Source organism: Anarhichas minor, unplaced genomic scaffold (assembly GCF_050575085.1).
Source record: "Anarhichas minor isolate MPS153535 unplaced genomic scaffold, ASM5057508v1 ptg000021l, whole genome shotgun sequence".
NCBI classification, from domain to species: Eukaryota; Metazoa; Chordata; class Actinopteri; order Perciformes; family Anarhichadidae; genus Anarhichas; species Anarhichas minor.
In genome coordinates this window covers 10,990,001-11,016,995 of record NW_027466467.1, presented here as the reverse complement: position 1 = coordinate 11,016,995, position 26,995 = coordinate 10,990,001, and the positions used below count along the sequence as shown (strand labels likewise).

Sequence of the window (26,995 nt, the reverse complement as noted above, 5' to 3'; positions counted from 1 at the left end):
CCAAACGAAATGGAAGAGGATTTGCAAGATGGATGGATGAATGGATGAGTGGATGGCTGGGTGGATGGATTGGCTGATAGAGAAACAAACACAGCAAAAAGAACAAATAGATGTCAGGAGCTTAGGTTTGAATGAATCCTGTGCGCCAGACCATTAGTTAGTCGGTAATCTTCATGGTTTTTTTTTTGCTTGTCAAGGACGATGATATTGTCCATCATTCGAGGTCCCGCTCAAGATAAATTCTCAATCTGAAAAAAAAACCTGCAATGAAGACATGATGCGGGATTCATCACTCTCATAGCCACTCCGTCAGCTGCCAGAGGAAAGGATGGAGTAGTTAACCTTCAAAATGTGACAAATTCTATGTCAGATGCATTATTTATCATAATACAGATAAGCTTAATTTAACACCCCTCCAACCAACCCATAAAAATAAGAGATGTTAAGGTATTTGTGTTCCATCTTTGATCATTCAAACAGCCGAACAACAGTTTGCCCATTATGTTCCCGGGCAGCCTGCCGGTGGAATTTAGAGAAGACACCGTGTCTTAATTTCACAGAGGTTGCACCAGATGCTCTTTCTGTCAGTGGATGACATTCACTGCAATTCAAACAACATATTAATTTTCAGTGTTAAGAAATGTCAGTCAGGCCTTGTTGGGCTTCTGCTTTAACTGTGTTGTGGATCACTAACTCCCCCTACTGGCCATCTAGATGGAAAGACTCTTTTACAGCATAGGAGGAGAAATTACTGTAAGAATCCAGGATACATGGACTTAATTTTGGTACAAAATGTAATTTCAGCAATAAATAAGCGACGATGAAATGACTTCTAATTTTTTTTTCGTGATGTTGGGGGAAAATCTAAATTATAGCTTTTGCAAAATGTACTTTTTTTTTTACACTTGTTTCAAAAGAACAAGAAGTCAAAGACTCATTTTAGATTTTAAAGTGAACTTGCTGCAGTATATATGCATGTGCGATCAGTGACTCAGCTCAGCACCACACACTTTTCTCAGCAACTATCTTACTCTGTGCAGGCCACATCCAGTAAATCTCCATACAAGTCACTCCTCATCTCTCTTCTGCTTCTTCATCTGCTGCAGGGGAAAGTTAAAAGATAAAAGTTAGAATGACGGATAACGACTCATACCACAGCCCACCACCATTCACCCAGTCCTCACCTCTCCTGCTACTCATCTCTTTACCTCCACACATGAAAAGACTGATTCTTCCACGCCACACTTAATGGCGGGGACATTATTCATCTCTCCAGCCAATTTGAGATACTTTTCTTTCAGGAATAGTGGCACGAGGGGTTGAAGGGAGTCAGCGAGGAGTATTAAATATGTAGAGGAAGATGGACAAAGGTGCGGCAGAATAAAGAGGGGCAGGAGAGGTGGGAATGAAGAAGGACATGGGGTGTGTGGGGACAGAGTTAAGACCGAGTTAGTTAGTGAGAGACTGTAAGGTAAAGAGAAAGGAGGGAGTTGTCGCCTTGACTGTGTGAAGGGTGTTTGTGAACTCTCAGCTTTGACCTTTCAAAGAGACAAAGCCACTTTTACGACGCCTTGCTGCCTTTATTCAACCCTTTTACACACTCGACTGAAATCCAATACAGATAAAAATCTGAATACTTCTTAAGTGGAAGGCCATCAAACATGCACTGTGTAGAATAACGGAAACAACTAAATCACTTTGGAAATAGATTGGAGGAATTAAGAGTTTCAGAGGTGCCCCCAAAACTTCAGAAAAAGCTTCAATCTGCAGTGCTGATGAATTATGGAGCTAAAATCAATGTTGTGTCATGGTGCCATCTTCATTAGAGGCTTTTTGATAGTGGGCCATCAGGTCTTACAGGAGTATGTATGCCTGCAAAAGCTATAAAAAGTGTCTCCAATCTCCATCCGTGTGGTAAAAGCCAGTATCTTTGGTGTGACTTCCAGTCAGGGAGAATGTACGGTGTGTGGCCTGAGCAGAAGAGATCATAAAGCAGACTGTGATTGACGGTATCTTAATGGAGGACGACGGATCAATAAGCAATATCAGCAGGTTTTAATTCAAGGCAACACACATAAACCTTTACCAACTTCACAATGTCACTCAGTGTTCATAAAAGTTTTCTCCACATCCCCTCGGACAAAAAGAGATAAATCCATCAAAAAGTCGTCTCAGTTTTATAGTCCTACCTCCCTCCTCTCTTCTTTCCCTCCTTACACCCCCCCCTCATCTCCATTTTGATGTCTGTCTATTAGCAGAGGGTGAGGCCTTTCCTGCTCTCACATCCAGGGGCTAAATTAGCTCAATCAGCCCCCTTTCACCTCTCTTCCGTGGGCTTCAAGCTGAGTGACACACTGCTCCCCTGGGAGGGAAGGAGGAGACACACACACACACACACACACACACACACACACACACACACACACACACACACACACACACATACACAAACGGAGCCCAGCGGCCAGAAGAAGACTATGGGGGGAGAGAGTGTAGTGGGGGCAGGTAGAGGGGGACGTTGAGGTGAGGAGGAGACAGGATGAAAAGGAAGATTGGTTGGCGGAGAGAATGAAGCGTAATTTCTCCTTGCTCTGATAGAGGATCCATCCTCAGCTCTGAATGGAGCTCCTTGTTGAACACAGAAGAGAGAAACCTCAGTGATTATTTTACTTCTCCCTCTTCCTCACCCCGCTGGAGCTCACGGTGCTGTGCCAAACCCACTTCAAGAGGCCCAACCTTCAGAAAAAGAGGTGAGTGTTTCTCAGTGTGTGTCCTCTCACACCACAACCAGCACACTACGCCAGGGCCGAACTCTGCGTTCCCATTTCAACATTTTTCAAATTGCACCTTCATGTTTGATTTGTCTCAACCCTTCTCCTCTCCCCCTGACTAAACAGCCACCCAAGTATCTGTGGAAGTGCAAGGCAGGCACTTCTGCTGAGTTAATAGCAGTGCGTGTATGTGTGTTGGCGGGGGAGGGGGGAGGAGATGGGCGAAAAGGTGGCGATCGGAGTGAGCCATAAGATCTACTCTTTGCAGCTCTACAGGGATTTATTAGACTGGGGAGTACATTAGCATCATAAAGACTCGGGAGAATGGGCCTGTGGATGGGCTGCAGACACCACCACTACACTTAAACATGCTCAGCAGCATCAGTCAGTGTGTGTGTGTGTGTGTGTATGTGTGTGTATGGAGAATAAGATTACCCCGATTTAACTTAAGAGTCAAATGGTTTTATGGATCATCCAGAAGCAGCCCTGGACTAATACAGCAGCCCTGGACTAATACATCAGGAGATGTATGAAAGAGCTGCAAAAGAGGAAAAAAAGAGGCCAAAAAAAGAAGGCAGGTGAAATGTTAAGGGCACCACTTCCAAGAAAATAGGGTGATATTAGCAAATTGGTAGCAATACATGTAATTTGTCAAAAGCTTTATATTTGTCTTTGTTAAAACTGCACCGGGAATGCTGTCCTGCTATGCTGGGGTTTTATGACATGGCAGAGAGACAGGGCAAAAAGAAGCAATCGAACTTTGCTCGCCATTTGTGAACAAGCTCAAATGAATGTTGGAGTTTTAAGAAGTACTTAAGGAGGTAAAAAGCACGGCAGCTCAGTCTCTTCTGTGACAGCGATACCAAACAGTTTGAGACACAGGGAGCGTGCTCTACATTATGGATCTCTGGTGCTCTCTGGTGGACATATAATGTAACAACTTGAATTAATGTCTGCCTATATATGTCAAAAATTACAAAGACAGTGAGACAAACACTAACATACACAATATATGCTCAGAAAATATTCACATACTTTCACTATCTTACATTTGACTAATGAACAGGACATGGACGTTTGACCATCGTCTAATCTTTGATTACACTTTAACTGTGTTGTTACAAAATCTATCTCTCAGAATAGCCACGTTTCCCAATAAGATGTATTATTTCATTTATATTTTATTTTATTTTAAATGCTTAAGGGGCATTACAATTTATTTAGATACATGTGGATTTCTGCACTAAATTTCCAAACTTTTCTTCCTTCACTTTAGGACATTGCAATTACTTACACCAACCTCAACAAGTTGTAAACCTAAAATGTAATGGTTAAATAAGAGACAGACATGTCTCATGCTTTTTGGCATCCAAACTAATTCTGATATCACAAAATCCTGCTTGTATACTTACACATGTTAAACTGAGATCTAAGGTGAGCACAGAGAAACTTTCCTCCTTCTGGAGATGAATGTGAAAACGGCCTTCTAGTGTCAAACTGTCTTTTCATTTCATTTCATTCCACTCATCATTCTGCACAGTGACGCTCAGGCAACAAGAAGCAAACCACCTGTTTGAGAGGAGGGAGACTTTAACCTTGTGGGGACCAGACATTTGTCCCCAAATGGAAGTTGAGCCCCCTCAATGTGACAATATATCGATATAAGACCGCACACACACACACACACACACACACTGACTTCTTAAGTCGCATCAATAAGAAACACAAAAAGTCAGAGAATGGATTCTGGTAAAACATTTTATATTCTCAGTAAAATCAGAACCACTTTTCCCTGTGTAGTTTGCTCTGCAGAGCGCCCTCTAGTGGAAGAGTAGAGGAGGCCCGAGCAGCTCTTTGGAGTGTTGGCTGGGTGAAAGTACAACAAAAGTCAAACTGTGGCTGAAAGGGAAAAGGCACAACTCTGGCAGAAAGGCAGTGATCGATGCAGAGTCAGTGATTCCGCGCCAAGGCGACCATGACTCCTCGGCTCAGAGTTTATTTAAAGTCAGTCATCTTCTAGTTTCCATGGAAACCAAAGTCAGGAAGGACGGGAGCATGGCGACCTGCTTCAGTCTGACCAGAACCACTGGGTAAAGCTTACATTCATAAAATGAGCAATTTTAATTCATCAAATCAAATAATCAAGTTTTCTGTCTGGCTCCAAAATTCAAAGTTAAAATAGAGGGAAAAATAAAAACCCAATTATATAAAAATGGCATCGTAAATGTACATAATCTCTTCATCTTATTAAAGTCAGTTCTGGAAGTTTATAAATGGCTCCCCGATCCTTCCTCAATAAAACATTGGTGGCCTGTGTGCCTTTACAGTGTGCTTACTGAAAATGGCTCTCAGCAGAAAGGGTCGTTTTGGAATAAAATTATAAAAGAACTAAAAACAACAAATACAAATAAAATACATTTAAGTGGCTTAGTGGCATATAACATCTGACATAAATTGTATTCCATATTCTTCCATGTACAAAGTCGAAATAATGATATAGTTTCCAGTGCTTTGAGAGATAAAATATACAACAAACTATAATAAAGAAAACAAACACTTCTTTTAATCAAAAAAGAAAAATCACCATCAAAGTTTTTTTTCCTACCTTTAATCAGTACTGATCATAAGCTATATCAAATCAAAGCCAAGCCCCAGGTCTACCACAGCAGAGATACAACTCAGGTCCACCTCAGCCCTCCCTAACCACCACAGCTGCAGCCAGTGGGATAACACATTCCCTTTAGGTGGCAGTTTGAAAAGCGGACCCGAGTTTTACCTCTGCAGCCGGCAGCTTCAGTCGACTCGTCAGGGGAGAGACTGAAGCACAGGAGACTTGTTAACATGCTGATTTGAAAACAGCCTCAAGGCTGCACTGTTTTTATTGTATGCATGTGAACACTATACCGCATGTGCGCAAACTACTGGGTGAGCATCTGCACGTTTAATGCACGCCTGCTTGTGAACCGAGTGAGAGTGTGAATGCATGCAAAGTGAGTGCTGGTGTTGTGTTTTAACAGTTCAGATTACACAACTTCTGCTGTCAGCTGAGACAAACTAGATCTTTCTCTCTCCAGGATTAAACCCTGTCACTTTCATTTCGTTCACCCGGGCCTCGCAAGCAAGCTGGTTCCTACAAGGACAATTAGTGAGAGAAAAATGCAATGTTTACCTCCTGCAACAACGCCGGTATAGACGGTACAGAAGCAAACCCTAAAGCGTCAACAGGCCTAATTGAAGTTGATACTAAAACTAAAATACTGGTGGTGATCTCCAACCTATAAAAAAAAAACATGCCTTTGAGGAGCTGCAGCTGCAAAAATGAAAAGGCACATTGATAGAGGCTGTGAGCCGGACATGGTTCAGGTTAACATCTGCTACTGCTTAAAAATGATCCGGCTTGTGTATTCTGTTACAGTACCTGAGTATTTTGACACCTCACAGTTTGAGGACGACACGCTGTATTCTGAAGACCATCCAAATGTTTTCTCTATTCTCTCCACAGTAAAGGTCATGACTGTGTCAAGTGTTAAAGGTGTGGGAACTGGGGGACAGCAGTGTGTGTTTGTGAGAAGGCAACAATTACAGCCAGAAGTGGGCTAGATGCAATAAATTAAAGGGGCTTTGCTGACAAGCTGGATTATCTGCCTCCTCCAGTGAGTTTTTAAATGTTTCCTAAAATGTGGGCGTTTGAAGGATACACTTTGGCTTAGCAGGCTATCACAGATCTGTTTTGGAACATCGAACACCAAACAGCTGGTTGCTAGAGGCAAAAGCCAACACTAGCATAACAGATTGAGGAAGAGAACAATGTGACCGGACTGCATCCCCTTAAGATAAATTATGCATGCAGGACCATGAAGCTGTTTCCATTTTATTCACTATCGTTCATTCAATTATTTATGGTTACTAAGAGAGGTTGATGTAAGGAGAAAATAACCTCTATCAAGTGAGACAATGCACTTGGTTGTCCTTGTATCTGATAACTTAAATCTAATTAACTGCTGGTTTTGTCCCTTGTTCAATTGTGATTCAGAGCCACCTTTATGGAAACAAGGCCAAGTGTGCAATATAACTCCTGAGCTGGCAGTATTGTTTCACCCCTTGTAAAAGCTCTGTTGGGCAAAGTTTCAAGCTGCTCAGTTCATCTCACATGCGCTTGTGTGTGTGTGTGTGTGTGTGTGTGTGCAAACGTTTGCACTATACAGAATATTTTTAACTGCACGATGGCTGTGTACCTCCTTTTGCTTGTGCCGTTAAGGGCCGGGTGTAATTCTACTGCAAATGAGTGTCATTGGTGTGTGTTCAAATAATGTGATGGGTATAGTATGTGTATTGGTGCGCGCTGGGTGAATGATGTCACGTCTGGTTGCCGTTTCCTTTCTGTTGTATGCGCTGCAAATGTATTGTGCCGACGTACCATCACTTTTTGATGCTGTTTTACATTTTCACTGCTACCTTTCTGAAACCTCTGCCTGTGCTTGTGCCTGCGTTTGTGTGACTGAATGTGTGTGTTTGTATGCACGTGTCTACAGTATGTCTCCATCCTCTATGCTGAAGCTGGATCTGCGGCTGGAGTCCACCGAGGCTTCAGGCGACATCGCAGAGAGCAGTGGGTCTCCTCCCATAGGGGACAAGGGCTCGTCCATCATCAGGAAGCCCAGCTCGCCTCTCCTCCCCTGGACGTCCAGTCCACCCAGGTCGCCTAACCCCGACATGCCATCTGAGAAGCCGGGTATCCCATCACACAAGTCAAGCGACTGGGTAAAGTCAAAGGGCTGGGAGCTGCCTACAGCTGGGTACTGGATGGGTGGCTGGGGCTGCTGCAGGTGTTGGGGGAGCGGTGGCAGCTGTCTGGGCTGTTGCTGAACCTGGCCCTGGTGATGGAGGTGGGTCTGCTGGAGGAAGTGGTGCTGCTGGGCCTGGGGATGAGCCTGGTTCTGGGGTAGGTGCTGGGGCTGGTGGTGGGCTTGTGCCATGGGGTGAGAGAGGTTCTCCTCTGGGCTGGTCTCTTGTTTTACATAAGAAGCCATCGGGTCAGTCGGGTTCAGGGCAGAGGGAGAGGTGCTGGGCAGGCCATGTATACGAGCCTGCATCTCCAACTCCTGTAGTCAGAGGGCAACATCGTCAGTCTCAATGTATTTGCTGTGATTGTGTTTCTCTGTATGTGTGTGTGGGTGTTACCTGGATGCGTAGCATCAGTTGTTTATTGGCCATCTCCATCCTTTTGAAGTTATTTTCCACCTCTCTGGATCTATATGCGTCCTTCTGCATGCGTTTGATGTACTCTACAGATGCCCGCAGTATAGTGCCTTTGTTCCAGCGCAAATCACTATGCACACAGTAAAGTATACACAGCCCATTTCATAGATAAGTAACTGGCAGTAACAAACTGAATCTGCACTGAAAATACAAAGTTATAAAAGCAACTCACAGGTCATTGGTTTTGGGGATCATGGTGCCCAACTCTTTGATACGATCATTGATGTTGAATCTCCTCCTCCTTTCAACTATGGAACAGGCAAGAAAGAGACAAAGGGGAGAGAGGAAAATACATGATGAAGATAACAGTGCCAAGAAATCAAAGGCATGAAAGGCGGCGAAAAAAATAACTTGTTCAAGGAAGATTGTGGCCTTTGGAAGTAAAAAAAGTGAATTTACAAACGGTAAACATGACACAGGGCTGCACTGTGGTGCATATGAGGATATATGCAGATAAGCACATAATTTAGGGGCGTACACACACACACACACACACACACTTACTTAAGTGCCAGGACAGCAGAAATGACCAGGTTAACCATCCACCCACTAGTTGCACTATGTCAGCTAAATCAGCGAAAGGCTATAAAAAACTGTTTTTTTGCAAGAGACCGATTATGGTGGGTGTGGGTGTGCAAGCATGCATTTGTTTCTAAGGGCATGTGATGTACTGCTGATGAGAAAGTAGAACAGGAGGTATATCATTTGGGTAATGTACGGAAGCCCTAACATGATTAAAAAAGCTTTAATATAGTTACCTCGAGAAAACGACATTTAACTCGTTATCACAAGCAAAAAAAGGTATATAATATAAAGTAATCCATTGTATTTTATTTCCATATCTTTATTTTGTATGTACCCTTCTTAACACCTTATTTTGAAAACTGGATGTGTATTATTCTGCTAACTTCACCAAGTCCATCACTGTCAGCTCAATCTGGGTCGTTCAAACACATTTACTGTCGTCTGATTTGACCCAAACATTTTAAGTAATAAGAGTAAATTACCTTTTGCTTTCCTGTGATAACAAAATAAACTTGTACATATAAAAAGGGTTTGAATCCTGACCGTTTAGGGCTTCCGTAGTAAAGAGCATGCTGAGGGAAAGACTTACTCAGATTGTGGTTGTCTTTTTTCTGCCTCTCCTTGGCCATGGCACGGGCTTCTGTAACTTTGCAATAACAAAAAGCGATTAACTAATGGCTGAGACGGTGCCATTTCTCAACAGAAACAGTTCATCAATGGTGTCAACAAATGCTACAACATATACTACAGGACAAGGTTTGATCTTAGTAGTTTACAAAGTGTACAACTTCATCTTTCGCACCTGTCAGTTCTCGTTTGACGGTCAGGTTAGCAGGACAGGAGTTGCTGGTCATAGCAATGGCTGGACCCTTCATCCCCGGACCTGTATACACATCCAGGTGACTGCTAGACAGGGGGAGCTGGGGAGCAAACCAACAATATACACATGAAATCTACTTTAAAATAATCACTTCCACTGTGCAGAATGAAGGAGCAAGTAGAGTGAGAAAACATTGATGTACACCTCGATGCAATGCTGTGTTGTCCATAAACAGATTGGCTGTGAATGAAGCTACTCAAAAGCACAACCAGTTGATCAAGGAGCAAAGTGAAAATCAAGGCACACACAACACAATGGCATCAATGCTTCTTTCAAAGTCCACAATTTAACTGAATGTTGAACTTAATGAACTTATAAAAAAAGGCATTAAAATGGAAAGTAATGCTGAAACTCAGGTCACACTGGTCTTACATCTAGATTATACATCTCTTTCCCAGACGACACATTTACAGCTCCATACACCTCGGTAAGTATCTTCATAAAGGCAGTGTTCATGTTTAGTGTGCTGTAAAGAACAGATAGCATAAGATAATGCTATAATATCACACCTAAGAGTAGCCTGCCAAACACGCAGTAATGATTGACTATCATCCTCCTGTGCCTTATCTCTCTCCCTCTTTATAGCTTGATTCTCTCCTCTGCCTTCTCCAGCTCCCGAACCCACACTTGTGGAGTGGGGTCTCAACTCTTGCACTTTAGACGTTGTATAAAAGCTGCGATTTAATGTTGTATGGACTCCTAAAGAGACGTGATTTCCATTTAATTGCACTGTATAGTTTTGAGTGCGATGGACTTTTGATGCCTTGTTACAAATCGTATCGTATGCCCTGAAGTGAGGGCAAATGTGACACTGCTAATGAAGCCTGAAAGATAAAGAACTTGAACTTAGATACCTTATCTGTTGGCTACTGTGAAATGTGAGCTCAAACATACACACACACACACACTTCATCAGGTTCACATGATACGCTTTGTTAAAAATCTCACAAAAGAGTGTGGAGATGAAGTATAATCTTCACTAGTGAGGAGGAAATGATATTGTTGTGGTTTACACTTTTGCCAACTGTATTTGCATGTTAAGCTGGAAAATCACATCTTAAAGTGTTTCGTTGATCTTCATCAGTGTTTCCCACAGGATGTTGGAGACTGTGATGGGTGGACCGTAGACCCTGTAGTTATATGCATCAATTTTCTGCACTTTGAGAGCAAAATTTAGAGGCTGGAGCTATGCAAAACTTTGTGCACTCGTACAATGTTGTGCTCTAGTAAACAATTTAACCATAAACATGTTGGTTGTATAGATATAAATGGTGAAGACACAGCAAATAAATCACATTCCCAAAGCATGGTAAACAATGCTTGGGGTCCCTGTTTTTAAGACGGGTCTCAGAACCCGACAGTTGAATAGTTCAAAAGCTCAATATTTCTGGTTCATTATGAAACTGTGGTGGGCCTACCTAGACTGTGACATTCAACTACACTCTACAGTTGGGGAAAAAACTGACATAATAACTGCTTTCTGCTGTTAGTTTTAAAAAGAAAACTGTGAATCATTATAAGTGACAACAACCCAAATCAAATCTGATCATAATGCCCCACCTTATTAAGGTTACTTCATGTTTTCTGCTGAAATAAACTGTCACAAATACACTTTTATTCCCAGCCTCCTCTATGCTTCTGCACTGAGCTTCCATATCCAGGCCAGACAGCCTGACTCTCACAATGCAACACTCCAACAAGAATACATCTCACTCAATTGAACAAGCAAGTTTGACTGGGACACAGTATATGGCTCAGTTTAACCATCCATACACACTCACACACACTTAAGATCCAAACTGTTCACTTGTGCCTGGTATTCAGTGGCATTCCCAGCTTTTACTTAACTTTGAGATTCCAAGAATTCCATGGAGTTTGCCGCTTTAATCCCCATCAGGATTAGCAGGTAATTTTTTTCTCACTGGTCTGTCAGTTAGGAATAAGGCTCTGAGATTTGGTTCCACTGTATTTTCACACAAAAAACTGTACACATCATGTGTAGTATGTTCTGATGCAGCACTATTAACATATTGATCTGCGCTTTGAGTTTCTATCTCAGTTGCTTTACTCTTTACTGTGCTGGCTTTACACACACACACAGATCATCCTCAGGGTTGATCATTCGCCTAATCTAATCAATCAGTGTAATGTCAGACACACATATAAACACATGCAGACACAGTCACATTGATTAAAGCTATCAACCACAAAGGACACATTATCAGATAAAGCTACAGGAGTTTTTTTTGGTGTTTCACACACACACACACACACACACACACACACACACACACACACACACACACACACACACACACACACACACACACACACACACACACACACACACACACACACACACACACACACACACACACACACCTGTGAAGCAGTGAGTCGGCTAGACAACCACACACAATGAGCTGAGCCTGCACTAGTTGAAACTGCTGGTATTTATATTCTAGTTGCATGCTGAACCCTAACATGACGCTTAATATCAACTCAAAAATGCAATAATTCTGTACTTTTAATTCTGATCGTTTTGAGTCTTGCAGAACCGTCCATCACATGCACAAACACAAAAATAAAACCTAAAACCTCCCCCATCACGCCGCCCCTGCTGTGGCTCATTTTATAATCAGGGACCCGAGGCTGGGAGTTAGAGCTGTCACTGCATCCTGTGGTTCACTCAGAATGAAAGCTAAACTGCAACAGTAACCAAAGTCATGCTAAACAGTCTGACAAACAACAGCACTTCAGTGTCTTACCAGCTGAATCTGTTCTCCTTCAAAAACTTCCACAATGGCATATGTCTTATTCATCTCCTTCATCCTCTTCTCCTTCCCTCACTAGGCCAGTGGCGTTTCTTTTTCTCTCTCAGGCACCGGCGCATGCACACGCAGCTGTCTCTGGCACTGCCACCACTGTCCTGAGAGACTGACCTCGGCAACACCGATCCTGTCTTTCTTCTACCTCCGCTCCCCACCAAACAAGAGTGAACTTTCCCCTAACTGGACTTTCAGCCTGTTTTCCCCTTGCACAAATTGCCCTCATCCCCCTTTCCCTCCTCCCTTCTTTTCCTCCCCCTCTACTTCTCCACCTCCCTATCTTCCACGAAACATCTTGTAAACAAGTTGAACTCTAACTGCTGGCAGTTTAATTGTTAATTTTCCCTCAGACACAGAGCACTGTACAGTCCTCGTCTGACATGTCTTCCCTACAGTTCTTAACTACGTCCATCATGGATTAAGGATGGAATGTTTTTCGTGCTTAAGTCAATTATACAATTATACACATTTTCACGTGTGGATGCGAGTTTGAGTTTAGGACACATGCAGGAAAAGACTGACAACAAAGAAAGCCGGTTTAAAGCAAAATTTCAACGGCTGCCTTGCAACATGAAACATGTGTAATGCTCATTGTGTATAGGAATAACAACTGCAACAACACCATCACCATCCCTGATAACAGCAACACAAACTAAGAACGTTATCAATAAATGAAAGGGGACACAGTGAAAGACAGAATCTGAAATAGTGATTACAGAAAGTACTGAAAAGCTAAATTCTTGATGACTCAACATATCCAACCCTATGACTAAATTAGGGAAGACTCGGCTCATAACCTAAAGTGGACGAGGGTTTCAGAGGACTACACATTCTGTGAATACTGTACAACATTATAGAATTCTAGAGGTGATGCATTCATGGCACATCCATATATTGTGAGTTTATTACAGTTAACCATTTGCAATCATTTAATTATGATCTGAAATAAGGTCAATGACTCCAATTCAAGAGATCACTCAAGAAGCAGAAGTTTACCCGACACTAAAATCATCTTTTGCTATTGGAAAACAATTTTATAAAGATTTTACTTGCATATTACTTTTATTTTGAGGGCAAAAAAAGATGCAAACAAGTATCCTCGTCAAGTTGTGCCAATTTTATTTATATAGCCCAAATTCACAAATATGTCTTAAAGGATTTTTCAATCTGTGAATGATATCGCATCCTGTATTACTAAACCTTCCATTCAAATAAGGACCCCCCCCCCCCCCTTCCAAAAATAAAAAAAACCTTGAACCTTCCTGAAACACGTAGGGAATGTTTGGTGATAATCTAAAATATGTAACTAAAGAAAAGAGTCCAAAGTACATTAGATGTTTAGAAGTTGATAAAAACAAAGGAGTCCTGAAACCACACTTTGTCGGTGGGTTGGTTCTACTTACTGTGTTTGGCATCTGGAGAGGGTCAATGTATGCCTGAATATCGTCGTAATTGGACTGCATGCTGATGATGTCATCAATGACCTCATCCATCTGGAAGAAAAACCCTGGGGTGTCACTTGTATGATTATGACAATTTTAAAGACCTATCATGGATAATGTTAAGACAAAGACTGCAGCTAATGTGCATTTCCACACAAAGAAGACTGTCACTACTCGAGTGTTTATCGAAGCTCCTGAAACCTGCTGGCATGAAGGCCTCCAGGTGCATGTCTCACTCAGGAGAATACTTTAAAAGATAACTATCATGTCACGGAAGCTAACTATTAAGACTTATTTTCCTCTCAGAGACTAAAAAAAGAGAGTGGGTCAAAGTCTGACAGGTTCAAAGGGCTGTTGTTCTCCTGTCACTTGTTAAGCTGTAATTACTGTTGCAAAGCCATAATGGAGCGTTTAAATTCCAATGATAGCCAGTCTCAGTTATTGCTAGTTAACCAACACATTCATCCACACACCAACTACACGACACATTAACACCGATGCATTCACAAATGCTGCTCCAGCCTACCAAAGACCTAAATCATTATGATGCTTTCATAAAATGTGGAGATAATGTCACTTTGGGGGCTGTATTCAATCCTCATAATTTTATATAGGAATGTAATTAAGTCATATTTTTGGGATATTTGTTCAATCTGGTTCTTATAAACCTTACTTTATAACATGACCAGGAATTAGTGTGTATGCTACTGTCTGCCCACACTTGCGGGCGTCTACCTCTGTCTCCTGGCTGGAGCTGATGTTGAGCATGGCCATGGGGCTGTTGGGGGCGCTGTTTCCAGACATGAGCTGCTCGGTGCGCATGTGTGGGGAGCGAAGGGGTGGTGGGGCAGAAGCTGAGCCCCCTGTAGGTCCCATGTTTGTGGGAGGAGAGGGCGGCACCAGCCCTGCTACTGCATGGATCGTCTACAGAAAAAGAGACAGAGAGAGACGGAGAGAGAGAGAGGGTGATGATGGTGTTAATGACTGAGTACCGGCTTAGATAAATGTACTGCAATACTGTGTGGATTGTTGGACAAACCACACAAAAACACAGAGATGGCTATTTAAATGGAGCGGATCTAATGAGGGACAAACAGAGTAAAAGCATCCAGAACGGTACCTGTTTGGTGGCAAAGGTGGTGGACAGGAATTCTTTCACCTGTTGCCTCCGAGACTGACGGATGTGGTAGTCTGTAGGATTCTCGAGGTGGGTCTGTACCTGTATTAGGGATGGACAGTAACAGGATGTGATACATTCTTAGTCCATTATTCATTTTGCACATTGATCCAATTCTTAGTTGATACTGTTAATGATTCATTTTGACTACACTTTGGTGGAAACAGTATATACAAGATGTATAGTAAGTAAGTAAGTAATGTAATGTTGTTTAGAGACACAACATGTGATCCAAATATAAACACAATGTCACGATCAGGCTTTGCCCTGTGTTTTCTGTGTCTTTTGTTTCTTTCTGTAGCTCCTCACTCACCTAATCAGTTCATTCAGTGCACCTGCCAGTCACACTCAGCTCATTACTCTCACCTGCTCACTCTGCCTCCTTCACTATTTAAACCCCTGCCACACACACACCCACTGCCAGATCATTGTTTGTTTTCCGACCTACCCGCCCGTTTTGCTCGTCCTGTTCCCGGTTTTCCAGTCTGCCTGTTCTGCCTTTTCCTGCCGGATTTTCCCCCTCATCTTTTGTCTTGTCCCTGGATTCCCTGTTTGTTTTTGGTTCATTAAAACCTTTTTCACTACACCTGACTGTCTGCGTTTGAGTCCTCATCATGCCCCGTGACACACAAGGGTTGAAAGCTGCTGTTACTCCCAAACTGACTGAAAACTCTTTAAACACAAGGATTATTACTAAACAATAACCTATAATCTAAATAGTCAAAAATGACAAAATTGGCTTTTAATATATTTGCAGAAAAATAAATATTCAAATGTTCCTGGAAAGAAATTTCAAACACCAGCTTAATCTGCATACATTACAACTTGTACCTCAGGTAAAGATACACTTAGATTCTCTTACAGTGATGCAGCTGTGAGTGTAAGACAACAGCTTTATGTGACCATATTGGCATTTTCACTGCAAATATTTCATTTTGCCAATGAAGTCCACTTTTACTTCTCTGTACTTGTCCCTTACAAATAAACTAAATAAATAATAATAAATAAAGTACACCCATAGATTTGAGCATATTTTGTAACGGTTGAAGCGCCACAATAAAAACAAAGAAACAGTAGCAACACTTGTGTCATCGGATCATCAGAATTGCATTAATACATAAATAGTTAGTGTGTTATATAAACTCAGCATGGTTTAACACTAACATTTAAACACACAGCACACCGAGTATGTGCTTCAGATGTACACCTCATTATCCCTGTCCCGTAACACTGATGGCACGAGGACGTTGCAGCATTAAGTCACTAGTAAAGCCTACAGGAGTAAAGCCACTAAACCCTCTGGTGTGGCTACATAAAGCAATGGGCTGGCCTCATTCCTTCACATCAAAGAGTAAAGCTCAGTAGAGAGCAGGCCTGCTCCCCATTACAACTGAAAAAGACTCAACCCCTCAGTCGTCCAAACCCCCCTCTGTTTTATAACCAACGGCAGGATTATATCAAATGAACCAGAAACTCTTTAAAAAAAAAAAAAACACATGCTTTTAACACCTTAATGCTAATTTGTGTGTGTTTTTTTCTTTACAGCACATATTGACACACTGGTGATTGGCTCACGAGACCCGGAGGCATTTTAAGCCAGAATAACAACTATTCAGTCGTAACTATTTGACCTATTTGGCCCAGCGCTGTCAGCCCACATGAAGTCCAGAGAAACACAGAAGCTCTGAGAGGCTGATGGACAGACAGATCACATTCTCAACAAAATGAAAGGAAAGACACAGACAACTGTAAAGAGTGAGATTTCATAAACACTATTCCACACACACACACACACACACACACACACACACACACACGCACACAGAGTAAAGTGTTGATGCAGCAAATTGCTCCAGTTACCTGTGCATACAAAAGATTTAGAGTTCAAAATACCATAAAGTCACACACACATAATGGAGTATGACGCAAACCCATACACATACACAAACCATCAAAGATTAGGACTCAAACAAGCATCTTTGGAATCAGGCAAAATGTCACTTCAGCTTCATCAGTCCCTGTCTGACTCAGACTATCTACACCGCTCCCGTCTGTCCTATCGCAAAACATGTCAAACATCTCTTATCCGCCCGTCTTCCTCCCCCTGCTGTCTCCCTACCTGTTTGCTGATCCACCGCATTTTTCTCGCTCTGCGTTTTTTTTCAAATCTGTCCCTGATTTTCCCCTGTGTGGCAGTGCTGCCTCGTGAGAGGCCACAATGCCCAAGTGAAGTCCTGACCACCTCCGCTGCGCCCTGCTGCTCAGCAGCATGTGAGTGGATTAATGGAAGTGCCACAGCCCCCTGTCCTTCTGAAACCCCCCTTAACCAACATGTTCTCTCTCTTCAGCCAATCCCCTCAATGAGATCCGTTTTGTATTTTCAGTGCGTTTGCATGATGACCAGAAATGAGATTTTACTATACGCTCATTATTTTATTACAACAGACTGCATGGTGGTCCAGACCGAGTCTGAGAGAAGAGAGTTTGTAGAAGGAGGGAGGGGATTCTGGATCAAATACCCATTACTTTTATTTTCCTGTTCAAAAACTTCTACATACTTCATTCTCAATAAGTCTTTTCCAACCATTCACACACTAACTTAAAACAATATCTCAATTAAGTGATTAGTGTATCAACATAAAGAAAACTTTTCTTTTAAACATTTTTTTAAGTCAAAAATGCCAAACATTCACTGGTTCCAGCTTCTCAAAAGGTGAGTATTTGTTTTCATATCATTGTAAATTCAATATCTTTGACTTTTTGACAAACAAAGACAAAAGTTGTCATCTTGAACATTTTTCACACATTTCTGAAATTGTATTGGCTTATTGTCTTCTTATCTCTTATCAAATAGAGACATTAACTGACAATGAAAATAATAGTTTGTTGCAGCTCGACTGACCTTAAGAACCTCCACGGGGACCTGCATGCTTTGGTTATGCTGTGGGGTGCTAATGGCTGGCGTGGGTGCAGGTGGCCCCGCCATGCAATGATGCATGTATTGCAGGGCTGCATTCTGCTGCTGATGCTGCTGTATCTGCTGCCTCTCACGCTGCTCCTCTTGCTGCAGCTGGTCTCGCATCAGCTGGACACACAACACACACGTATCACAGGAATACTCATCAAAGCATTGTGACCTACGTATAAGCTGCCTGTGATGGCAAATGTTGCTTTTGGCTTTTCTCTGCCTCCCTGCTTTTTCCAAGAGTGGAGACGAAGAGCTGCTAGAAGAGCACAACTGGTGACTCACACATTTATTAAAATCACCCTGTAAGAAAATGATGTACAGTAAATATATTACAATATGCAAGGGCCGAATAGCACGGCTAAATGTATCAGTATCAATGGCAGACCCACAAAGCTCTGACATTGACCAGAATACCTTCCTCTCCAGGGTCCACTCGATCAAACAACACTAAAAACAGATGTTGATATTCAAAGCTGATTAAAGGCTTGTATGTGCTGCATATTGGATGGTGGAGGGTGGTTGTATTGTACCTGCATCCGCAGCCCAATGCGCGAGGCCATTGCTGGGGGGCGAGGGGGCAGGGGAGGGCGAGCCGACGTTAATGCACCGCAGTCCAGCCCGAGAGGTAGAGGAAGCTGTGGAGGAGAAAGGAAGGGAGAGTGAAGTGAGAGCTGAGTCAGAGGAAAGAAAGGGAAACAAATATGGTCTTCAGGGATTCCCAAACAAGAAGAGTAGCCATCAAGAGTGGATGCTGCCGGTCAACTGACCTGATCCAGTGTGCATTATTATGGTTGCATTAGTGATAAGGGATAGGAGAAGGGGATGTGTGCAATGTTGCGATACACTTTTTTTTTGTTTTACATGTGAGCCGTGTCTTTGTGGTTAGATGCTCTTTACATTATATTTGTCTTATGTGTCAGGTTTGTTTAACAGTGAAATTGATCACCAACTGTGATTTCAGCATCATCTTCCTCATTTAAAGAAAATTATTACAACAGATAACCTCGGTTCAAGCTAACGATGACACTACTATGTCCATTCAAGCTAGGCTAAGTACATCCTGGGCTTATTATGGTCTGCACAGAGGTGAGACCGATTCTCATCTAACTCTGGGTAAGACAGCAAACCATCATCATCAGTGAAGGCTCTTTTTACAGATGCCTGTAAGTTCTGGGACCTTGTGCTTTTCCACTAGTGAAAAACAATTGTCTTGGTCCATCACTGGGCAAGCTGCTGGATCAATCAGCTGTCTTCCCCTCACATGACCTCTATGTTCCTACTGAATTGAATCAAAAGCACCCAGTCATCTTTTGACAAGTTGCTCAAGGGCAGGTTTTCCGACTCCTAATCCTATTTAATTATGCAATGGCTCTGTATATGCCTTAAAAGCATACACTGCTGTAGTGTCTCTGCCTGCACGAGGCCCCGAATAACTGCCTCGAGAATAAATCAGGCTATTTAAAGGATGTGCAGTGTACTCGTGCGACGTCTGACCATAAGGCTTTTCATGTCTAGGCGTTGCAATACTTCGCAATGTTTTGACACATTATTCATCCAAAAAAATACAGTGGACATTTCAAAAATGATATCGGATAATATACCAAATGAAAGAATAAGTAAGCTAAGAATCTAACAAACCATTCAAAGATCAATGTATCTAAATAGCTATATGTATTAATTGTATATTTGTCAATATGAGTTGGATTTAAGACCCATTCCAGAAATAACATCCCATAACTCTATTTTCATATGGTCTGTTGTAAATCCATCTTTTCTTTACAAACTATAACAGTAACAAATCCCACTACTGCGCAAATTTGCAATTTGTTTTCTGGATTTCATGTCTTGAATCAAGTAAGGAAAGGGAAACACGGTTGAATTGAAACTGAAATAATCAAGTGGTTAAGGATACAGAAACAGAAATAACAGTAAAATAATAAATTATACATATTGCAATTGGCCCTGTTGTGCAATTAGAGCAAAACAGAGCACATCTCCAGGCTAACATCTCTCCACTCTCTGTGTAGGTCGGACTTTATCCAATAAGATTTCATATGAAATCTCATGTTTGAAAGAGGGCACTGGGATGACGTTAAGTTAGAAGTAACTCTGACCGGCCTCCCCCACCTCTGTTCCTCCAAAACAATAAATTGCGAGGTACTTCCTCGATAACGCTGGAGAGGTCATGTGGGAGTCATGAGGTCTTGTTGTTCTTGGGTGATCATGTGAGCAGAAGGACGATGGGGAACACCCACAAACCCCTTACAACACCTCCTCCTCCTCTTTTCTCTCACGCATACACACTCACACATATGTATACTTGCACACACTCAGTGGGGAGTCCCAGGACTGACAGTTCCCCTTCTGCAATGACTTGTGTTCATCCCCTGGACCCATGACTGACTAAGCTCGTCTAGACTCACACAGGTGTGATAAAACCTTTTAAGGGGCAGGTTTCTACTGCTTACGAATGTCTCTGCTGACGGTAACGTGTTGCGAGACAACTACACACAAAAGAGCAGTGACAGGGATCAGGGTCTAAACAACCAATCGGAATCTGATTCCTCCCGTCTCTCATTAGAAATGCTGTCTGTATATGGTCATAAAGAGCGAAAGACAGAGAGAAAGACAGAGAGAGAGAGCGAGAGAAAAGCTCATTGTGCGTGAGGTACAATAAGAAGGGCAGCTCCTATTGAGGACTGAAGCCGCCTGTTGTCCGAAGTGTACATTTCAGCACCCGAGGGGGCACACACTGCCCGCTTTGTGCCCATTGGATGTCCCACATGAAAAAAACACACACCCATGCAGAGATCCACATTGAAACACTCCAACACAAACATGTAGCAGAACTTGGACTCGAGGACAGGCCGACTCCACACCAGTAGCTCTAAACTGCCAAAACGGACTGAAATACTCTACTTCTGAAATACTACAGAAGTAGAGACACAATATTCACAAATTGGATTTTCCTATAACACTCACAACTGCTGCTGGTGTTGAAACAACTTTTGTACCGGCTGCTAACATCTGGAGCTTCAGCGACAGGCCCTCTCGTAATAGTCGTAGTAGTCGTCTCTTTCAAGGTTCCTACTTACACTGACAAACAAGTGTGTTTGCACATAAACACCCAGTGGTGAAATGCTGCACAGTGTATTTATAGAGTCTGACAAATGGGGTGATCACATCTCCAAACTCAATCGGCAAGGTAGGAATGCCAGCCAGAGGAAGATGTGCACTCTATGCCTCAAGGGTCTCAGGATACACATGTAGGCTGTACAGACTGCCAAACTCTTAAGGCAAGTTTGTGATTGAGTAAAATTGTCATAAAGCGCATAGGAATTCTTGAGTTGAGGCCAAAAATCATTTTGTGTGAGGTCACAGTGACCTTTGACCACCAAATTCCAATCGGCTCAACTTTGAGTGCAAGTGGATGTTTGTGCTAAACAATCCGTTTCTGAGATATCTTGTTCACGTGAACGGACCGGATGGACAGCCCGTAAACATAATGCCCAGCATAACAATGAATACCTGGAGCTTTACATGCTAAACTCAAAGCCATAAAGTGAAAACCCCCAGCTCTGCAGAGGGAAAATTATTCTGACACCATGTTTACATAACACTACCTAACTTTCCAACAGTAATAAAGCTATATGCATTTCATATAGCCTTCAACTGTGACTAAGCCGTGACACATAATTTAAGTATATACACACTGACGGGATATCACTTCCTGATATCATATAGTGACCCACTGCTACCAGGCAGCATGGTCCCCCACATGGGCCTTCCCATTGCCTGGCATCCACTGTGGTAAGCAGGCATCTGTGACGCAGTAAGAGCACACAACGGCCATTGTGTGTCCAATGCTGTGATGTCACAGCGCCTTCACTTCAAACAGCCAGTGGGAGGATGTAGAGCGGAGGAAGCCCGGGTCAGAGGTCCACTCTGGATTGTGCCACAGATTAGTCACAAACACACATGCCAACAAAAAGCTCACAAACATGGAATACATTGAACATGCTGTGCACAGCTTTAGTTCCTTCATATAGGGCAAATTGTCACGCTCGTACACATTCATAGACGTAAAACACACAAGTACACACACAGTTGTGGGGCAGTGTGGGGCCATGGCACCTGTGCTCAAAGACATGGTGTTAATTTGTGGAGTGTGTATTTTTAGAATTGACTGTGCCATGCCAAGAAAGGCCTTTACAACGGCCTATTGAGCATTTGAATGTGGGACGTGAATATGCACACAGACACTCAGGTGCTCTCTCACAACAAGTCCTGTGTGCAGCCACACGAACATGAGGCCACAGCTGCTGCACAAAATTCAAAGACAATCTACCGACATATTGACAAGTGCAGACACAAAAATACATCTTACGTCTGTATTCTGATCACAGCAATCCGGCACGGCAAGTAAAAGTAGAAAGAAATCCCCCAAGGACACGCAATGCTTGCATACCTCTTGACATGTCTTTCACAAACTGAGTTTAACCTGGCCAGGCCCTGCGCCGAGACACAAACACACATTACAAAAACACTGTTCAAGAACCTCAACCTCAGTCGTGACAGCGTTAACGACGTTGTTCAAGTCATTTTGGAGGCTTTGTGTCACCTTTGACAATCACTTTTGATACAAAGTTTCAGGTTGTCAAACGCTTTAGTCCAACTTCCTGTGAAGATCACAAAGGTTCCAAATGTAACACTGCACTGTGCACTTTTACAGCTCTCCCATCACTGCACATGCGCACTCACATACACACACACTCACACACACACCCTTCCCGCATTGAGCTATCTGTCTGCCTGCTCTAATGACTAAAATAACCCCCTCTGCTCTCTGTTCTCCTTTTCAGGAACACCCTGTTCCCCTGAGCCTTGGTGTGTTTTTTTCGTTTTGTGTATGTATCTGCACGTATCTGTGCATGTGTGTGTTTGTGGGCAGTCCGGGGTTAGAGGGGGACATGCATATAAAAGGTTAGTGTGCAACGTGTGTTGCCGCTTTACAGCATCTGTCGCCTTTCAGGATATGTGAACAGACCTAAAGTATCAATATTCCTGAAACCACGGCGTTACACACTCAACGAGTATAGTTGGTAGGATTATGTGACATGACTGGCATGGTAAGTATGGCGTCCTTACCCCTTCCTCTTTGGTCTTACACAGACACAAACAGCTGTATCCCTTAGCGACAGAACACACATTCGGACATGCAGACAGACAGACTGGACAGATCATTTTCAAACACTCAGGACTGGTATTCTGTTGGGTCAATTAGTGTTTTAGATATAAAAGAAACATTCCTGTTTCCACCCAATATCTGTAAGAATTACATCAGACACTCATGATTTAGTTACAGCATACAGGGGTCATTTAAGTCAGGATTGTCAACTGTGTTAAGTCGGGGTAAAGCCCCACAATCACTGAATGCCTGGGCATGTTTCCACTGTATAGCATAGAAGCACTTTGGGCACTGATACATATAGACAAATGCAATGTGCAATTACCTGTTTAAGAGGAAAAACAGTTCACAAAGGACGGAATCACGCTCTGCTTGTGCTGCTGACTACATATCGGGATGCTGGAGAAAGCGGATGGCAATCTGAAGGGGGACGTCATGGGGCAGGGAGAGATGAAGAAAGGCGATGGAGGTGTGAAATGACAAAGATACAAACAACAACAAAGAGAGAAAGACAAAGACAAAAAGATGGTTGGTTAAAACTGCAAAATGGACAGATGGAATGAAGAGCTGTAACATAAAATGCGTTACTGTGAGTGTGAGTGTGGAAGAACAACAGAGGAAGCAGTGGAGTGTTCAAGCAGCAGGTGTGCAACACACGCTGACAAACTCAGAATGAGAGAATCATTTCCAGGGCGGAAGTGAAGGAAGCAACAGACCATGGTTAAACCCGAGTACAAACACACACTGCATTATGTTCCAGGAGACATTTTTGATTCAGTTGTTTAGTTCACTTTTCCATTAAGCAAATTGCTGCAGCTCTTTTGCAGCTGGTTCTCGGACGTCAGTGTCGAGTTTGCTATGAGGGGCACCCTGCTATCTGGTTTCTGGCTGTTTTAACACCTTCATTTTTCAAATGAGTAGCGGTTCAAGCATGCTCTTCTATAACACAAAGACTATCCAAGTTATGCACTCACTCAAATATTCAAAACACTGCAGCCTCTTCCTTTTGTTATACATTTAGCATGGTTGGGGCTAAGGATTGGATGCATGCTGTAAAAAGATCAGTGTCCTTAGATTGCTGGCAAACGTGTGTGTTATTTACAGACATCAAGTGCCCACAGAGTTACATTTCTGCTCACCAACTTTTTGAAGGTCGTCTGAATGAATCACCATCACTCATCAACATTGTGTGTGAATCACAGTGCCTGTCACCTTCTAAGCACAGTCTATAAATAGCTGACAAATAGGGACCCTTGTCCAGAGTGAATCTGTCAACTCAGTCCTGCTCTCCTCGGGTCACAGATCATAGAGACGAGAGAGTGATGTGAAACTAGCGAGGAAAGGACAACAATAGGCTATCAGCACAAACACACTTACAACCGTGTCAAATCAAAGTACAACACAATGAGATCCAGGAAAGATAATGGACCAGCCTCGCCAATTATAACCATAATGCATCACTTCCCCTTTCCTTGCATCAGTTTTCACAACTCCTAGTTTTGTCAGTGGTGAAGCAACTTCCTTTGTAGGAAACCCTTGGAAAAACCATTGTGGCATGTTTATCATGCCACAATTAGATTCAATTATTTTTGATATTGATGCCCACGTCTTATCCAACACTTGAATGATAAGAAGGAAAACTAAAGTAAATGTTGTTCAATCTGAAGTAAATAAGGCTATTCCCTGTGCAGAACATTAGGCACACACAGTAACAGAAATAATGCTAATACAGGTATTTACACTCAGGTCACCCTGTTTGCTGCAGGTGTGGTGCTAGTATGTTATGAACACACAAAACATCTCTCAGCACGGTGGCTTGCCATTTTGTATTTTTGAAATTGATGCATGTTGGCAAACACGTTAACAATTAGAGAACTGTTGTATTTCATATGGTAACTTTCATTGTCTCCCCACCAGACTGCCACACAATCAGTACCATCGCTCTGACATTCTGCCTCCACTTAGCTGCACATAACAAACAATCATTACATTGCAAAACAATGGAGTGATGACTCGAGATCTCTAGATCCTATTTCGGTTTTTGAAAGGTCAAAATGCAATATGTTATGACCAGTTCACTGTCGACATATATTCAAGTTTAAAAAAAGGAACTACATTCTACTAAAAACACACTAAAACTGCTCAGACACGTTCAGTTTCATTTCTGATTTAGTGGCCAGTCAGCCTGAACGGAGCTCGGATTGACACTGATACTGATACATAAAGTAGAAGTATAACTTTAGATCCTTACCAGCAACTCTTCAACTATCCCAAAGACAACATAGTGCAGCCAAGAGAGATCTGCTCCTCCACGTGTTACTGCACACACTCCGTGACAGTTGTCAGTTTTTTGCCGGCTGGGACCGACCAACTAGTGCATTCATATGCCGGTTCACTGGTTGTGACGGCACTCCCACTCTCCACCAACGGGCTACAGTAGACCGAGTGACAGTCACTATTAGTCACCTTCCTCCCTCTCTATAACTACAAGCTCAGCTTCCCAGTCCTCCTCGTTTTTCCTCCTCCTCCTTCTCCTATTCTCCTCCTCTTCCCCTAAATTGGCCTGAATGCCGTCGTCTTGGGCAACAACAACGAGAGCCCTGTGTCCAGTAAACTTATCTCCGTTGCTCGTTTCCCTCTCTTCCCCTCGTATGTGGAACTCCTCCTTCCGTCAAGCCTCCTTCCTGAAGCAGTGTACAGCATTTGCATTTAGTAACACGTACACATGTGCATTCATAAACACAGAAAGACCCTAGACGCAATTTCCTTATTTTGTCTGCCGAGTCATTGTGCATGGGTTTTTCTGAGCTATAGGGCAGTGAATCAGCATATTTACTTCTTTAATTGCACACCCACACACTGTCTCACACACACACGCACACGCAAATGCAAATACAAACCTGCATGCTTAGATGTCGATAAGCCTTATTAGAAACACAGACCTGGAAAGGAAATACCACCATATATGATATCAAAGGCAATCTGTGTCCATTGAGTATTGGTTATATCACAAACTTATGCCTTATCGCAATAAAAAGAGACATCCCATAGCAGTATTTGTTATAATTTACTGAAAGTCACGGTATTGTTAAAAACAAAACCAACCGGATGCTGTTTTTTTTTAAAATACACACAGGTAAGGTGCTACAGTGCAGTGCACGTTTTTGTAACTTGCACTATTAAAATAAAATAGAATAATCACGCTTACAACTGGCTTAGCGTGTCTGCGTATACTGTAGGATAAGAGCATCCCAGTAACCTGTATAAACTATGTGTTTACCTGTGCAAACACACACACACACACACACACACACACACACACACACACACACACACACACACACACACACACACACACACACACACACACACACACACACACACACACACACACACACACACACACACACACACACACACACACACACACACACACACACACACACACACACACAACTTTGCGTGTAAAATGGAGCTGCAGGACGGTTTACTTCTCAACGATTGACTGATTTCCTTGTGACAGGCAAGCGTGTTCAGATTGAAGTAAAACTGCCTCTGAAAAAAGTGATTTGTTTACGTGCTTTAGCACCCATTTTTATTTCAGCACAAGCAAAAACACACAAACACAGATTGGTGCCTCAACATTCTCAATTAAATAGATAACACAAGCTCATCACTCCAAAAGCAGACACACAACAAATCAAAGAAACCACAAAAGGTAGACTGATGACTACTTGCTGACAGGACCATTAAAGGAGCCTCCTAGTGGGCAAATGATGCAGAAGATATAGCAGAATATTTTCACTTCAGAACATGTGGAAAAGCTATACATGGACAGGTCCAAAATAAAGAGGATGCGCCAATAAGATAAAGGATTCAGAGGAAAGTTAAGTAATTGTCAATGTTAACTTGTTGTCTCTCACACTCCTTTATGAAGTGATGTGCCTCTGATTTCAA

General features: G+C 42.5%; 1 protein-coding gene across 4 annotated transcripts in view; it reads right to left on the bottom strand.

The window, feature by feature from the left end:
* Positions 1–4,511: 4,511 nt before the first annotated feature.
* Positions 4,512–26,995, bottom strand: part of tfeb (transcription factor EB) — a 30,718-nt gene continuing 8,234 nt past the window's right edge. The window contains exons 1-12 of one of the 4 annotated variants that reach the window (XM_076095858.1): positions 25,290–25,732; positions 23,364–23,458; positions 18,381–18,485; positions 17,785–17,967; positions 14,826–14,924; positions 14,441–14,629; positions 13,667–13,756; positions 9,358–9,475; positions 9,145–9,195; positions 8,203–8,278; positions 7,953–8,109; positions 4,512–7,873 (exon numbers count right to left, since the gene is read on the bottom strand). In XM_076095858.1, the coding sequence (XP_075951973.1) occupies positions 7,298–7,873; positions 7,953–8,109; positions 8,203–8,278; positions 9,145–9,195; positions 9,358–9,475; positions 13,667–13,756; positions 14,441–14,629; positions 14,826–14,924; positions 17,785–17,967; positions 18,381–18,410 (1,569 nt within the window). In that variant the 5' untranslated portion in view covers positions 18,411–18,485; positions 23,364–23,458; positions 25,290–25,732 and the 3' untranslated portion in view covers positions 4,512–7,297. Of the gene's footprint in view, positions 7,874–7,952; positions 8,110–8,202; positions 8,279–9,144; positions 9,196–9,357; positions 9,476–13,666; positions 13,757–14,440; positions 14,630–14,825; positions 14,925–17,784; positions 17,968–18,380; positions 18,486–23,363; positions 23,459–25,289; positions 25,734–26,995 lie in introns of those variants that run through there. The other 3 variants (XM_076095859.1, XM_076095855.1, XM_076095857.1) reach the window with 3 other exon arrangements.